Source organism: Gymnodraco acuticeps, unplaced genomic scaffold, assembly GCF_902827175.1.
Source record: "Gymnodraco acuticeps unplaced genomic scaffold, fGymAcu1.1, whole genome shotgun sequence".
Classification (NCBI taxonomy): domain Eukaryota; kingdom Metazoa; phylum Chordata; class Actinopteri; order Perciformes; family Bathydraconidae; genus Gymnodraco; species Gymnodraco acuticeps.
In genome coordinates, this window is record NW_022990023.1 from 624,214 (window position 1) to 639,661 (window position 15,448).

Genomic DNA, 15,448 nt, shown 5'->3' on the forward strand with positions numbered 1-15,448 from the left:
GATGGAGGAGATATAAACCAATCAGAGACCAGTGAAGAAGTTACGTCAGTCTGACGTAAACGCATGGCAGGTACACCTCCACATTACATTACACTGGATTTTATAGCCTTCCTTTTCTGTTTTTTTCTTTTCCTCTTTATTATTTCTACTTTTACCATGCCTGTTCTGTCTCAAGTTTTTATTATGCCTAAATGTTTACTGTTTTGTATTATGTCAAACGTCACAAGTGAATTGTTATAAAAAGGAGAAAAAGTTAAACTTTCACATAATTTTATAGATTTACAGACACGTTAATATTTTAACAAATAACAAAGAAAAAAACACTTAATACAACATGTCACATACTGTTGATGTGATACATGTACTCACTTGCAGCCCATGATTATTGTACTGATACATTATTTGACTAAAATGCAATTAATAAAGTCAGTGTGCATTGTGCAATGACTGAGTGACAACGCCAGCAATCAATGCACATGATGGAGAGGTTTCAGGCATGAGCACTAACAATATTTTCAAGTCACTTAAATTCCTCATAGCTCCAAGGCCAATTTGTTGTTCCCTATAATAAAAAAAAAGCAATTATCACTTTTGGATATGTATGGATACAATGTCACTTAATATTAACCCAATACAAATATATTATTCCTGACCACACCCCATGGACCACACCCTTTGAGCATAGACCTACCCACAATCCAGTGCGCATGTGTTCGGCACTTTCCTCATTCTGCCAGTACGTGCACTCAGGTAACAAATATTGGCTGCGCAATATAAATCTATAAAGTGTATATATATTTCATTATTTGTGATTTATAATTACAGCTGTGTCGATAACAACATTTACTCCAGTGTATTGTTCAACGTTATGTTCAACTGTCGCCGTGTAATTAGCTAAAAGTAGCTAGCGGGCTAACATCAGTCCCAGCAAAGTGAAACGTTAGCGGGGTCAATGCTGATTAGCTAGCTAAAAACGCACGTGTCCTCCCTGAGAGCATAACGATGTTTTGTTCACTTTTTATACTTGAAATATACTTTAATAAACTGTCTAACATAACTGAATATTTTTAACATTAGCAGCTGCCGCCATGTACCGCTCATTTGCTTCAAACTTTGTTCGACCTAACCTGCCTCTGAGGAAGCCATTGTCGAGCCCTTTCGCTCCTGTCGGCCCGAGGCCTCACACCTCCGACCAGATCTCAGGCTCCCACCATGCCCGATGCAACACATGTGCAGCCACTGTTAGGCGTCGTTGAGACGGTAATCATTGCAATCATTAGCCGAAAGGCTTTTATTACCGGAGAGCACCTGCCGGGAATACCTGTTTTTTTCTAATCTGGACAACTGCAATTAGTAAATGCAGCGCATACCACGTTAACTGTAAAGCATGGCAATTGTATTAGCTCATAGAAAACCTTACTTTGGCCCTTATTTGTTCATTTATCTTTTTTGCAGGCCCTACAAATGCACAAGTCAGCATGGATCAACTGCAGTATGTAACAACTTTACTGTTCTTTATTATTAGATTAATTAATATGTTTTGCTGTACATTGCCATTTTCCACATTTTCCTTTCCCTTTTTAATAGATGTTAGGATCCATGCCACCAGCACTGGTGGTATACTTCTGCAACTTCTGTGGTCAGAAAGGTAATATTGTAGTAAAATGGCATGTTAATGGGCATGTAAAGTTCGGGGGGGTGGCATTGGGATATATATATTTTTAAATCCTCTGGAGCAGAGAGAGGAGCTGTGGATTATTGTTATTGATTAATGCATCAGTGTTTGTTAGGGGTCAAAAACACTACACCTCACAACTTAAAATGAAAGCGTTTAGTTTATTTAATAAAAGAGCACATGTTCAATGTGAAAAGTGACAGTAGACATAGATTAGTTGCAATTTGGTGCTATTATATATATTAAACAAATAATAATATAAAAAGAACAAATTAAAAAAATGTATGACACCTTGAATTTCAGGGGGGGGCTCCGTTGACGGCGCAGCGCCCCTCCAAGACCAATGGTAGGGGAAACACTGTTAGAGAATGATCCATCATTGAGGCAAAACAAAAACAATTTTGATGACCTTTACTAGATCATTCCTTCTTACCACTTAGAAAAGTTTTGTTAGTGCATATTTCTATTTAAATCGAATACAATTAGCAATCTCTAATTAATAAATGTTCACGTGACAGGACATTTTCGATGTAAGCGCTGCAAGAAGACGCCCTACTGCTCTGTGACGTGTCAGACAGAAGATTGGAAGGCACACAGACACATGTGCAAGTCCATCGATCCAGAACCTGCAAAGTAAGCTGGGTCAACCCTAAGTGCTACTTACTGTCAGCTGTGATGATTTTCTAATTACAGCAAATATCAATGTGATTCACCAGTCAAGAATAGATTCATTATATATTGTCCAATAGATAATGTGCACTGACGCGTTTCTTTTAATCTCAGAGAGAAAACTCAGGAAACTGAAGCTTTGCCAGTGACGGGAGACCAAGCTAGCATGCTTGAGTCTAAGGTATTAGCAGATTTGAAATAGGCCAATGTGAATGATTTGTGGTCAATGTTTGTTACGTATGTTAAACCTCTTTCTTCTTTTTTTAAGCAATGTGATGCATCCAGCCTCGAGAGGGTCTATTTTAAGGACTTGCATATGACAAAAAGTATTAAGGGAACAGACATCCAGGTATAACATATCCAGTTGGCCTTCATTTGTAAGACTGATCCAACCAACGTTTAAAAATACTAACATGCAATGACTTTGTTGTGATTATGTTTGGTTGTCAGGCATCTGTTGTAGAGTTCTACAGCCCTGGCAAGTTCTTCATCCTTGCCCAAAGTCCTGAGCTGCTGGTCGCTCTTCAAAGCATAAGCAGAGAACTTCAGAAAACGTACAGCTGCCCATCAGTGACAACATACGTACCCCACGTTGGAGAGGTCTGCGGGGTTAAATTCTCTTTTGACATGGTGAGCAGAGGCCTTCTCTAGATGAAATCAGTGAAAAAGTTTAATATACCGATTGGCTCAATCATTGCCTGTATCACTTGTATGTTTCACTCTATTTGTGTGTGTTTGTAGAACTGGTACCGAGGCCTTGTCCAGACTTTGGCTGCTGACCAGAAGACAGCTAAAATCCTTTACATTGACTTCGGCAATGAAGAGAATGTCCCTGTGGACAGGATCAAGCCTCTTGCAGCTAATATTCCGCCATTTTGTCCATGTGTAAGTGCATTTACGCTCCACCTTATACAGTTTTTAAGCATGGCAAAGATAACACACTGTCACAACATACAATTATTTTACACAGTCTTTCAGTGTCTTACAGCTAGCATGATGACATTAGCACTTGCATCTATCATTCCCAGGCAATGGAGTGCCGTATTACAGGGGTGGTTCCTGTGACTGACAGCTGGTCAGCCGAGTGCTGTTTGTCAGTGAAACGGCTCTTGGCCGGCAAGACTGTGACTGTTAAGCTCGAGGAAACGCTAGAAAATGGTCGCATTCATGCTGTGGATATCTTGCTTTCCATGGGTAGGTTATACAAAGTTGGAAAATGATGAAATCATGGGTAATTAATGGTTTAAGTGTTATTTGTGATGGAGATAGAGGAAATGATTTGCAAACGTTTAAAGCCATGCATAAAACTCTTTATTTTTTGTCTACTAGGAAAGAAGTTGAGCACATTCCTCCTGGAGCATGGATATGCAGCAGAGGAAACAGTCAGCGAAACACCAACTTCCAAGAAATAAGTAAGTCATATGTGCTTAGCCACCCCATCTGAAATCAGTCTGCAGAACAGGGCTGTGACATAAGGGATAGAGCTGGGGAGATAACTTCGTCCATCCCTGTTACACGATTCAAGAGTCAATCGTTTGCCATATCAACAGAAGTTTATTTGGAATTTATTCCTGTGCGCTCAACAAAAACAAAACATATAACGCATAATTCACAAGTGTCCAAAAACACTGCAATACAATATTCTCACAACAATGGATGCAACCATATGGCTCATGGCCTCAAAGCAAGTTATATGTGCAACAGCACAGTTTGCTGAAATATTTAATATACAGATGCCTTTTGCGGTATCAACAGAAATGAAAGTAACTTAATTTTACAGACAGATTTGACGGATACTTCAGATAAATATGACAAATCATTGAGTCTCTGATGTAATGGAATTCTTCCCCTTCTGGATTTGTTGTGTTTTTGCTTCCAATTTAGGTAATTAAAGTTTGTTTTCCCTCAGATGCCATGGTGAGTGCATCCTTGGAGAACTTCAGGCGTTGCTCTGATGGAAAGGATGACAACACCTGGGCTCAGCCCCCGGAGCCCCTCACACAGGCGGTGGGCGACTCCTTCTCTGTTGTGGTCACCCACCTCCAGTCACCCGATGACATCATCGTACAGAAGGTGGAGAACGCTGGTAAGTAGCATTTCATCTGGTACTACAAACGCACCATCCAAACCTATATCTTTAACTTGTGAGCTTTGTTTTACAGGAGTCATTCAGGACTTGCAGCTGAAGCTGAGGGAGCACGGCAGCCGGACACCGACCCCCCAGAACTTCAGACCAGCCCCCGGCACAGTTTGCTGTGCTCAGTTCTCAGGTATAACATATATATACAGGAGTAACATTGAACCTAGTTGTTGTATATTGCAACAAGTATATCCCTCTTATAAATGATTTAAATAATAATATCAAATTAGTATTTGGTTGACATGCGTTGTTACCCAAGGCTCTGACCGCTGTGTTTTTTTTTCTCCAGAGGACAAGCAGTGGTACAGGGCCAAAATTCTGGCCTATTCATCAGAGGAGCGTGTCTGTGTGGGCTACCTAGATTTTGGCAACTCTGAGGAGGTGGATTTAGGCCACCTGCGGCCTATCAGCTCCTCACTGCTGGCCCTGCCCATGCAGGCTGTGCCGTGTGGTCTAGCAGGTAATGTATGCACCACAAAGCACATGTTTAATGGTTACAACTTACTAAAGTGTGCTAAATTGTTTGAGGGATCTGCTTTGAGTGACAGGCCTAAATAACATTTTCATAGTTTACCTTTCATTCATTCTTTAGTGGCCCTCAAAAACCGCAAAAATCCGGTTTGTTTTTTAGAGCTATTTATCAGTTTGCTTTTCGTTTGCTCAAGACTAGTTAAGCAAATCCTTCTATTTATCTCCAATAGCTATGAAATGTCTCTTGTATTTATACATTTATTTTCCTAGAACAAATATATCTACAATGCCCCTGAAGCAGTTTGCTATTTAAATATGAATTTGATGCGAGTATGTTCTATGGGTTCTAAGGCATAAAGATAAGGTTTTGCAAAGCATTTGAGGATTTTGTTTGCAGAGTTAAACACAAACTTAAAACCACAAATGTATATCTGAAACAATCTGTCACTCAAACCTTCTCAATCCTCTTTCACTGGGCTCTTTCCAGGGGTGCAGCCTGTGGGGGAGGTCTGGTCTGAGGAGTGCCTGCTGGCTCTGCAGCGGAGGGTATCCAATCGAATACTGCGCATGGAAATCCAGAGAGCACACGAGAGCAAAGCTTTGGTGGCCATGATTGATGAGGCCAGTGATCCTCAGGCCAATGTCGCCGAGCTGCTGATGGCGGCAGGCTTCGCTGTACCTGCTCCTCTTCCTCCAACCGGCAGTGAGCAGCAGGCTGAGCAGACACCTGCTGCTGCAGAACCACACGGTGGGATGTCTAAAATGATTATGTTACTTTATATGAACATTATATAAAGGTATGTCTAAAACTGAGAAAATCCCCCAAAATGTTTTTTTATTTAAAATAGTTGAGAACAAACTACAAAGATGACTATTTCTACCTTCCCAGATATTGGACATACGGGTGATGTTAGTTTAAAGTGTTATTTGAGTCTGAATATTCTATCACAGGGCTTTCTTTTTTTCCACGAAACTGTCTCAGGGCTTCTTAATATTTAACGACCATATGAATGTGTCATACCCACTTAACGGGAAGAAACTCTAACTGACCATTTTTAGTTAAACGAAACGCAACTCTAACGCCAAGCCTCTGAATTAGCACTAAGCGAAAAAATGCTAACGCACAGAACTCAAGGTATAAATATGTATTTATTACTTATTGGATCTGCACAAACAATCAGCTAGCAAGCTGAGATTCCACAGATTCTGGGGGTATAAATATTATCACTGAGCGATCAAAACTCGCGGCAGGGGAAGCAAACTCAGACATCCCACAACGTAGCTTTACGGGACCAAAACGGAAAATAAGTCTTACCGTTGCTGTTTTCTGATCAAAAGTTGTGTTCAATGGCATTAAAACGCTGCCGAAGGTTAATCCAATGTTTCTGTGTCACTTTGAAATTATTACTGATAATCCATCATTCCATTTTTGTCAAAAACGGAGATTTCATATTAGCTGTTATTAGCACTATTAGAGCTACAACCCAGCTTCCGGTTTTGGGCATTCTGGCTACGCATCACTCATTCACCAATGGGTAATGTTTAGATGGATTTTAGGGAACTTCCGCTCAATTCTATTGGCTCCAACGGTTCAAAAGAGGTGTCAATCATCAAAATCGACGGAGTGGGGCCAGAGATATGGCAAATGACTCCAGAAGAGGGTTTTCTTTGCTAAATCTCTCTTAAAAAGGTCAAATGTCACTTGTTTTGCATCAATCTTGATACAGGGATACTATTATGTTATAGTTTGGATTCGTAAAGATTTTAGTCTACTATCCCATCATTCAAGGGTGGTTTTCACTTTAAGTAATGCTTTTATTTTGGACGGACACTATAATTTACATTTTTTTCCTATGTTCAATCTGAATTTACTTTAAAAGAAAAAAAATCTATATTGATTCTGACTTTTCTACATCCAATTCACAGGTTTATCATTGCTTTGAGAAAAATGATTATTAATGTACCCTTTTTAGAAGTGAAGTTATAGTCAATTGTTCTGGGAATGTAATTTTCAAGCCTGAGACCTGAAAAACAGGCTCACTGCTTAACTGGTTAATCAGAGAATTTGATGACGACTTTATAGTTTTGACTATAATATACATAATGTAAGTAGGCAGACAGTAAGGCATGTCATGTATCATGTTGTTTGAATATGCTCTTCAGTGCCCCCCCCAGCCTGTGAGCCTCTGGTGTGGTCGTGTGCTGAGCTTCCCAGTGACGGCCAGACAGTGGCGCTGCTGGCCAGCGTGGTGGAGAACCCTCTAGAGTTTTACTGCCGCATCAACAATCCCACAGGTAGTGTTGTTTGTCCATCATAGGGGGCTGTAGATTATTTCATAATTTATTGCACTCCCAGAATGATGGACATAAATTAACAACGTATTTTAATTGATTTATTGTGCCAAGCTTATGTTCATTTAATTTCCATCTAAGATTTGATGATTTGCTACTATGATACTTTAATGTGTCCTTTTTCTCATCTTGTCCATTGTCAGACCATCAGCGACTGATAGAGCTGGGCGGTGAGTTGAAAAAGCATTGTGAGGCACACGCCTCCCCTTTTGAGCCCAAAGTGGGGGAGCCCTGCTGTGCCATGTTTCCTGGTGAGATCATTGACTGTTGAAACATCAAGGACTTGAAACGTTGGCATTCAAGTCAGAACAAGATATTCATTGATCTTGGTTTAAAAGCTATCTGGATCAATGTATTGTTTTTAAATGAAATGCAGTTTTTACATTTCATCTGCAAGTTGAATGCATGATCTGTTGACAAATGGAACTTTTCAAACAACCTTTATCAGATTATATTCAGAATTCTCCTTTTTATTTTCAGTTTTTCTGGGATTTACTTTAACGTGCTTTCTCGCTCCCCAGGTGATGGAGAGTGGTATCGGGCTTTGGTCAATGAGCTGGCTGAAGAAGTGTCTGTAAACTTTGTGGACTATGGTTATACCATGAAAGTGGAAAAGAACCACATTCGATCCATTACACCTGGACTCCTGACTCTACCCTTCCAGGCAATTCGCTGCTGGCTCACAGGTAGTGTGATAGAGCGAGGAGAGTGTGAATAAGAAAGGAAATCAGTGTTTCCCCTAGGTTTACTGCTTTGGCAGGGTGCTGCGGGGGGGAGGGGGGGGTGCCCCGAATTTGTTATCTTCTGGAGCAGAGAGAGGAGCTGTAGATTATTGATATCGTACAGTAACAAAGTATTTGTACATTAAAAAGTAGTAAAGTACAGTGTTACACTGTACTGAACTGTCAAATTCAATATTGTAGTTCAAAACCGCGGCACCTGCTCACCATCTGTGAGCTATTTTTAGAATGCACACGCTACGTTCATTGTCGCGTGTGCAGGCTGGGCAGGCTGTGTGTGTCCTTCTCCCGTGACGATAACGGCTTACGTTTTTAAAAAATAATAATAAACGAATTTGAAACTGGGGGGGGGGGGGTACACAAACGGGCAGACAGCAGAGCTCGGGGCAATAATGCAGATTTGTTTGACTTTTTTACACTTTGTTGTTCTCTTCCTTTCCTCCGCTCTTGTCTCTGATTGTGAGTGTGTGCATTCGTGTGTGTGGGGGGGGGGGGGGAGCAGAGCCCCGCCCTTCAGAAACAGAGCGGAGGGACAATGTGAATACGCAAAGCAGTGGACACTGGAACATGCACAAACATTGGATAAATAACATAGGTGTTTAGTTTATTTAATAAAAGAGCACATGTTCAATGTGAAAAGTGACTGTAGATAGATTACTTCAGTTGCAATTTGGTGCTATATATATATATATATATATATATATATATATTTTTTTTTTTTATTAAATAAAAAACACCTTGAATTTCAGGCGGGGTGCGGGGCTCCGTTGGCACGGCGCAGCGCCCCGCCAAGACAATGGTAGGGGAAACACTGGAAATGAATTCCTTTTCTCCATGATGAGAAAGTAGCAGAGGTTGTTTCTGGGGGGCATTTTCAGCCAGGTTATGTGGTTTCTCAAAGCTTGTGTGTGTTGTGTTTGGACTCAGGTGTGCAGCCCCTGGGATCTGAGTGGAGCAGTGAAGCACTGCTGTGGTTCCAGAATCTGGTGGACGGCGAGCAGCTCTCTGCACGGGTCCTATCTCTCACTGAACAAGGCTACGGTGTTGAGCTGGAAAGCAGAGGGCACAATGTGGCCGCTGCTCTTATCTCGGAGCAACTAGCCATAGGTCCTGGAGGGATTCCCAAAGAGACAACCTCAGACTCTGGACACCAAGAGAAAACACAGGAACATAAAGAGACCCAAATAATTGTGCAAGCCTCCACACCGACAGGAGCCAAAGAGATACCAACTGAAGGGCCAACTGCAATGCCGTCAGAAGGTCAGATAGAGGGCCAAAAGGTGAAAAGGAATGGTTGATGTTTTTAGCTGCCCTGTTGCAATTATGTGTTGTTGTTTTTGTCATAGTCCCATCTTTCCCAGTGGACTGGAAGACAGTGGAGCTGCCTCTTAATGACACCTTTCAGCCCTGCTTTGCAGCAGTCACCAGTCCTTCCCTCTTCTACGTGCTCGCCCCCAACCAGGGTTAGAACATTTTGATTTTTCCCCCGTCTGTCATAAGAAGATGCACAAATGGTTAAACGTTACCACTCTTTCTTGTTGTAATTGCGGTGTCTTGTTGTGCAGTGGACCAGCAGAAGCTTCAGGAGGTGATGATGGAGCTGGCTGTGTACTGCAGCAACATCCAGGCCTCCTTATCCTCCACTGTCCTGAGCAGACCCACTGCTGGAGCTGCCTGCTGCGCCCAGTTCTCTGGTGAGGAACACTTAGTGATTCCATGAAAACATTTCATATCATACCAGGATAACACCAGAAATAAACTTAGATCAGGTCAAGTTGTCCTGCTATAAGTAGATAGACAAAAGGTACTTTCTCAAACTGTAACACACACTGCTATAACCAGGGGTGCACATAACTGGTACGCATGCGTGGCAAAAATCTGAATTGCGTAACGTCACTTGTGTCACTCACTACGCGCCTTTGCGTACCTCAAAACATCTAAACAAAACACATATTTCGTCTACACGTGTTTCTTGTCAATGGAGTAAACTACGAGGGGCTTTTGGTGTATTTTGTGGCGGAAGTTACAGCGCCAGATACAGGCCCGGCATATGTACTACAGCGTTTCCAGCGTTCTCGTGTGAACAGACACGTCAAATGAAACGAATACATGTGAACGGAAGACTTTTTTGAAAACGCATACTGTGCATAAACGCAAACGTTCCTGTGTGAGCAGCACCTTAGATCACCGGACAACAGAGGTGTTCACCGTGTGCACAGACAGGGTTAACGTCGGTATGAACAACATCATTGTGCCAAAACTCTGCCAACTGGCTGCAGTGGGAGACTCCCCTGAGCACACTCTGTGCCCCACGCACACACTGGAGAACTGCTCAAAATCAGCTGATCACAACGTTCACGCTCTGTGGTCAAGCTGCTGCAGTTCTATTTACACCAAAGTGGAGTGAAACACACAGTTGCAAACTTACTCAGGGTGTTAAAGGAAGAGTTTTTTTAATCAGACAGAGGTGGAAGAAGTACTCAGATATTGTACTTGAGTAAAAGTAGAAGTACCAGTGTTACTCAAGTAAAAATAAAAGTCCTGCATTCAAAATGTTACTCAAGTAAAATTAGAAATGTATTCTCATCAAAATATAGTTAAAGTACCAAAAGTAAAAGTAGTCATTGTGCAGATTGGTCTATTTCAGAATAATATATATGATATGTTTTGTAATGATTGATCATTAAAGTGTTCTCAAAGCTGGTAAAGGTTCAGCTAGTTTTACAAATTAGATCAAAGTCAAGTAAAAAATATCTCAAAATTGTACTTAAGTAGTACTTGAATAAGTGACTTAGTAACTTCCCACATCTGAAATCAGATATGACTTCAAGTCATGTGATCATTTCTTAGTATTTGATCCTTCAACTTGGCCTCAGGAAATGCAAGGACTTCACAGTTTTGGCAACACGTTTTGGAGAAAGCAAATCGGAGGCTTAAAAAGAAACATGGAGGTGCATCTTCATCATCTAGCATGCAAGAAGTGTAAATAGAGGACAGTGAAGGAGACACTGAGGAGGACCACGCTTCGTGTGGGTTGAGTACCAAACGTTGTCTCCTGGTATTCATCTGAGTAACTCACTCAAAAAGTGATGGGCACCCCTGAATATAACATGCAAATCTCTCCCGCTGCTGTAGACATGCACATGCTTGCCATGACCCCTTAAAACCACTAGATGTCAGACAGGTAAATGATTAGTGAACGATTGTGTGCGCAGGCTTCGGACTTCATGGCAGTTCTCATGCTATCATTATATTAGGCACAGTTTTTTACTAAAGATAACTCGTCAGTAAAAAGTCAAATTCCAATCCGTCCCTGCATAAAAGCCAACATATTGATGTTGAATATTTTAACCTGTTATTGTTTTTAAGCCAAAATGATATAATCTTGTTTGAGAAAATGTGAGACGAGATGGAAGTTGAGTTATGGTGGATAATAAGTTTTGTTTTTTTAAATAAATAGCTGTTAAATAGATACTGTCAGCGGGGAAAACCCCATCGCTCAGACTGTATGATTCCCACACATTGTTAAATGATAACAGGCAAGAGACCATAGGAGGACAAAACAGCTGATCCATCATTGGGCTTTAACTCTGAGGAAACATGCACAGTCTGCCATCATGAATTTGTATGTTGGCGCTTTGACTATTCTGTAGACCCCACCTGCAGTTGTTGCCCTGCAGACCTAAACTGGTAATTTGGTGTCTGCTAGTAGATATAATTACACAGCGCGAGTTCTGCGGAGCGTAGGAGCGGTTCTTCTTTAAACACAGCGTGCAAGTAGGAGACTATAGCCTGGCATACATTCCTCAGCTAACCACAGGGTCTGTTTTAATGGAGTTTTCAGTGCTGTCTCTAGGTGTGAAGCTGGTAAAAGCTCATCCATTTTTAAGGTCAGCTGTGTAGGTAGAGTTATCTTTGTCATATCTTTCAGGATGATTTCAAGACTTTCAAAAAGGCCTTGAACCCTGACTATAAACATAATACAGAAATGTGTCAACTAATGAAGATTTGCACGTGGCAAGCCTTATACATTCTTCCAAAATTGAATATAAATATGCAAAAATAACTTTATGAAAGTTGTCACATGATGGGCAACCGATATCCCTGTCTAATAGGGGTACCGAAATTATTCGGTACGGGCCCTTCGGTTCGGTACAGGTGTGTACCGAAGTGTACCGAACGAATATAACGTTAAACGTAAAAAATTGAGAACGTGAACAACTTTTTGGAAGTAATCTCAGGTGCTGCGTCGCAGCATTCAGAGTAATTTGCTCACATTGGGTTCAACGCGTCATAGAGCGAGCAAGTCATTTCATTGGATGAGAGGCATACTATGAGAGCTGGTCAGAGGGATGCGTTCAAATTTAGTCAGTAATTTGAGGAACTGTCGAAAATTAATGGCGAACGCAGATAAAGTTGAGCTCGGAAATCCTCCAGCATCATTGAAGTCTCCGGTTTGGGAACATTTTGGTTTCGCAGTTACGTACAAGGATGACGGACAAAGACAGGTGGACCGAACCAAAGCTGTTTGTCGGCATTGTTCAACTAACATTGGTTACGCGGCTGGCAATACATCAAACTTGCACACTCTTGAAAAGGCATCACCCGAACGTGAATATCACCGGTACCAAAAGAAAAAAGACTGAAGTGCAAACCTAACTCCCGCTAGCATGTAAGCCTCCACCACTCGCAGAGAGTTCAGACCGAGCCAAAGCTATTACAAACACCAAATATCCTTATGTTGCCATGTTAGCAAAGCGCTACCAGGCTGTATCTGCTACCTCTGTCCCTAGAGAGGGTGTTCTCCACAGCAGGAGACATTGTTAGTGCCAGCAGATCTGCCCTTTCGGCAAGCAATGTGGACAAGTTAATTTTTCTTTAAAAAAACATGAAAATACAATGACAAGCAAGTCCTAATGTCAAACTGGCTGCTTAGGAACTAGTACAGTACAGTTCAAATACAGATTATTTCAGTTCATCGAAAAGCTGCACCTTAATGTTTATTTTATTATATTTTGTATTTATTTGAGTGAATATTCACAGTTTAATAATAATTTAAAAAAAAAAAATATATATGTTTTGTTTTGTGAAAAAAAATGCCGCTGTACCGAAAACGTACCGAACCGAACCGTGACCAAAAAACCGAGGTACGTACCGAACCGAAATATTTGTGAACCGTTACACCCCTACTGTCTAATTATATAATAATCATCATCTGTTGGTGCTCATTACTGTCAAATGATGAACTGTTATCACCCAGTTTGAACTTCACTTTCAGCTGACAATAACTGGTACCGCGCGATGGCCCTTGATGTCGGAGAGAAGGAGATGAGCGTCATCTACGCAGATTACGGTAACACTGAGAAGGTTCCTTTCTCCCGTGTCCTGCCCATCCCAGCGCGCCTGCTGCAGCAGCTCCCCTTTCAGATCACTCGCTGCACCCTCACTGGTGAGGCTCAGGATGAATGAATGAATTATTTCCATCTTGACCAGTGTTAAAAGTTTAGTTTCAAATCACTTCTCCACCGTCCACTCTTTGTTTCTAGGAAAGGAGCACTTCCCTGCTAAGTTTCCAGAGGAGTTGCAGCAGATGTTTCACAGCCTGCTGCTGAGCGGCGTCCTCGCCACGGTCCAGTCGTTCGACGGCTCTGATAACGTGCTCTCTCTCAGCCAGCCCCCGGAGACGGGCGGGGGGGACCTCACCGCCATGCTGCTGGAGGCACTGCAGGCCCAGGCCAAGAGCCCCCCATCTCCCACCCTGAAGGCTGACCACAGTGACGGGAGCACATCTCCTGCCAACAGTACAGCTGCACCTGAATGCCCCCTGCTCTCACCTAAACCTGAAGCCCAAAAGGCGACGGAAAACACACCAGCTACCCCCAGCCTGACCATGACCCCAAAGGCGTCCCCCCAGACCCCCCAGCAGAACAAAAATACTCCAGCAGTGTCAGTCAATGGTTGGTCAAATCACAATTTCGATGTTTGTATTATTATTTAGCGATTCATCTTTGCTTTAAGGGCTTACTTGGGTTCAAAATACTGGCCTGATTACCTGCGTCATTAATGGATATAACACCTGATTCATTCTAGGATGGTTTATGTGTTGTGTATTGTGCTGAAGCTAACAGCAGTTGTAATAGTGTCTCTCTTTTCAGAAGATCCAGTTCAGAACATTATTGCGCAAATGGAGGCTCCATGCAAAACCTCAAAAACTAACGGTATGCTTTTAAATAAGATTAATGATCAATGTTTACAAAAGTTACACTTCTATCCCACTTTGGTTTTTACAATGAGTTTGTGACTGATCAAGATTGTATAGCATCACCTTTGCTTTTCTGTTTGATTAGATTCTCAGATTCCTGGCTGCTGCTGTCTGAACCTGACGACTAAGGTGGTTTCTCACAAATTCTTTTAGAAAGCATCGTTGTTGTTTTTAAAGCAGAGTTAATAGCCATCACATACCACCATATTGTTATTCATGCTAAGAAGTAGCTTGAGCTGCATTTGACATACAATTGAAATTTGAAGTGCAAATGAATGACTTGTTTTGTTCCCTTTCACAGATTGACCACCTGGAAAATTTGGTGCAGGTGCAGCTGTCTCTCATCCGGCAGTTAGTGGGAAAGACAAAATAAGATGTACAGAATTCCATAAGTCTTTTAAGTCCAGTTCGCCATATTGTTAAAATAAATAAATTAGTTAAATGTTGATGTGGCAACCATCCAGCTCTTAATTTAGCTTTTCAAATTTAATTTAATTTCCATATCCAGTGTTTAATGTTTCAACCTGTGGTTATTTTATGTTTTAATATTTTTGAAAGTTTTCATAAAAAAATGCTTTATGCATTTATTACGTTTGTTAAAGTTGCCAGAAAATCTGCAACGAAAGATGTTACACCTCAATTAGCTCAGCGTGTGTTTGTCTCCTGTAAGTGTGCTGTAGCACACGGTGCTGTCATCTGTTCCTCTGTTCTGTCCTAATCACCTGTTCAGGTGGGACTTCAGCCTGATTGATTTATGTTTGACATGTGTTTCAGTCTTTACATAAAGGTTCTCTTGACAGTGAACTGTTGAAGTTTATTGTGTGATGTTTGTGAGGGAAACATTTATTTTGAATACTTTGTAAGTAATTGTACATAACACATTCAGTCTAATACAGGTAAGATCGAACTTTCTTGTCAACTTGGAGTGCTGAATCAGAATACCTTTTTTATTAGTCCCACAGAGGGGAAATGTGTAGTTAGTTACAGCAAAAGAGCCACCGACAGCTTACTGTTAAATATGTTACATACATTAAAAAGTACTAAGTTATGATAAATAAGGTTTTTTTTTTTTTTAAAGTTACATAATTTTCAAAATACACATCATGTAGGCCTAACAGACATAACGAACATACAGAATG

The 15,448-nt window shown here is 41.2% G+C and overlaps 1 protein-coding gene across 1 annotated transcript; it reads left to right on the forward strand.

Annotated features, from left to right (window-relative positions):
• The first annotated feature begins 707 nt into the window (after nucleotides 1-707).
• tdrd1 (tudor domain containing 1) lies at nucleotides 708-15,113 on the forward strand. Its single transcript, XM_034214326.1, is given in 26 exon segments — nucleotides 708-750; nucleotides 1,081-1,181; nucleotides 1,183-1,260; nucleotides 1,588-1,648; nucleotides 2,194-2,308; nucleotides 2,459-2,525; nucleotides 2,613-2,693; nucleotides 2,795-2,974; nucleotides 3,086-3,229; nucleotides 3,373-3,538; nucleotides 3,674-3,760; nucleotides 4,254-4,430; nucleotides 4,507-4,614; nucleotides 4,774-4,944; nucleotides 5,443-5,703; nucleotides 7,119-7,250; nucleotides 7,451-7,558; nucleotides 7,829-7,993; nucleotides 8,975-9,307; nucleotides 9,394-9,510; nucleotides 9,613-9,741; nucleotides 13,326-13,496; nucleotides 13,594-14,004; nucleotides 14,203-14,265; nucleotides 14,395-14,438; nucleotides 14,611-15,113. Coding segments are annotated over 26 exon segments (3,585 nt in total). The 3' UTR covers nucleotides 14,683-15,113.
• The last annotated feature ends 335 nt before the right edge of the window (nucleotides 15,114-15,448 follow it).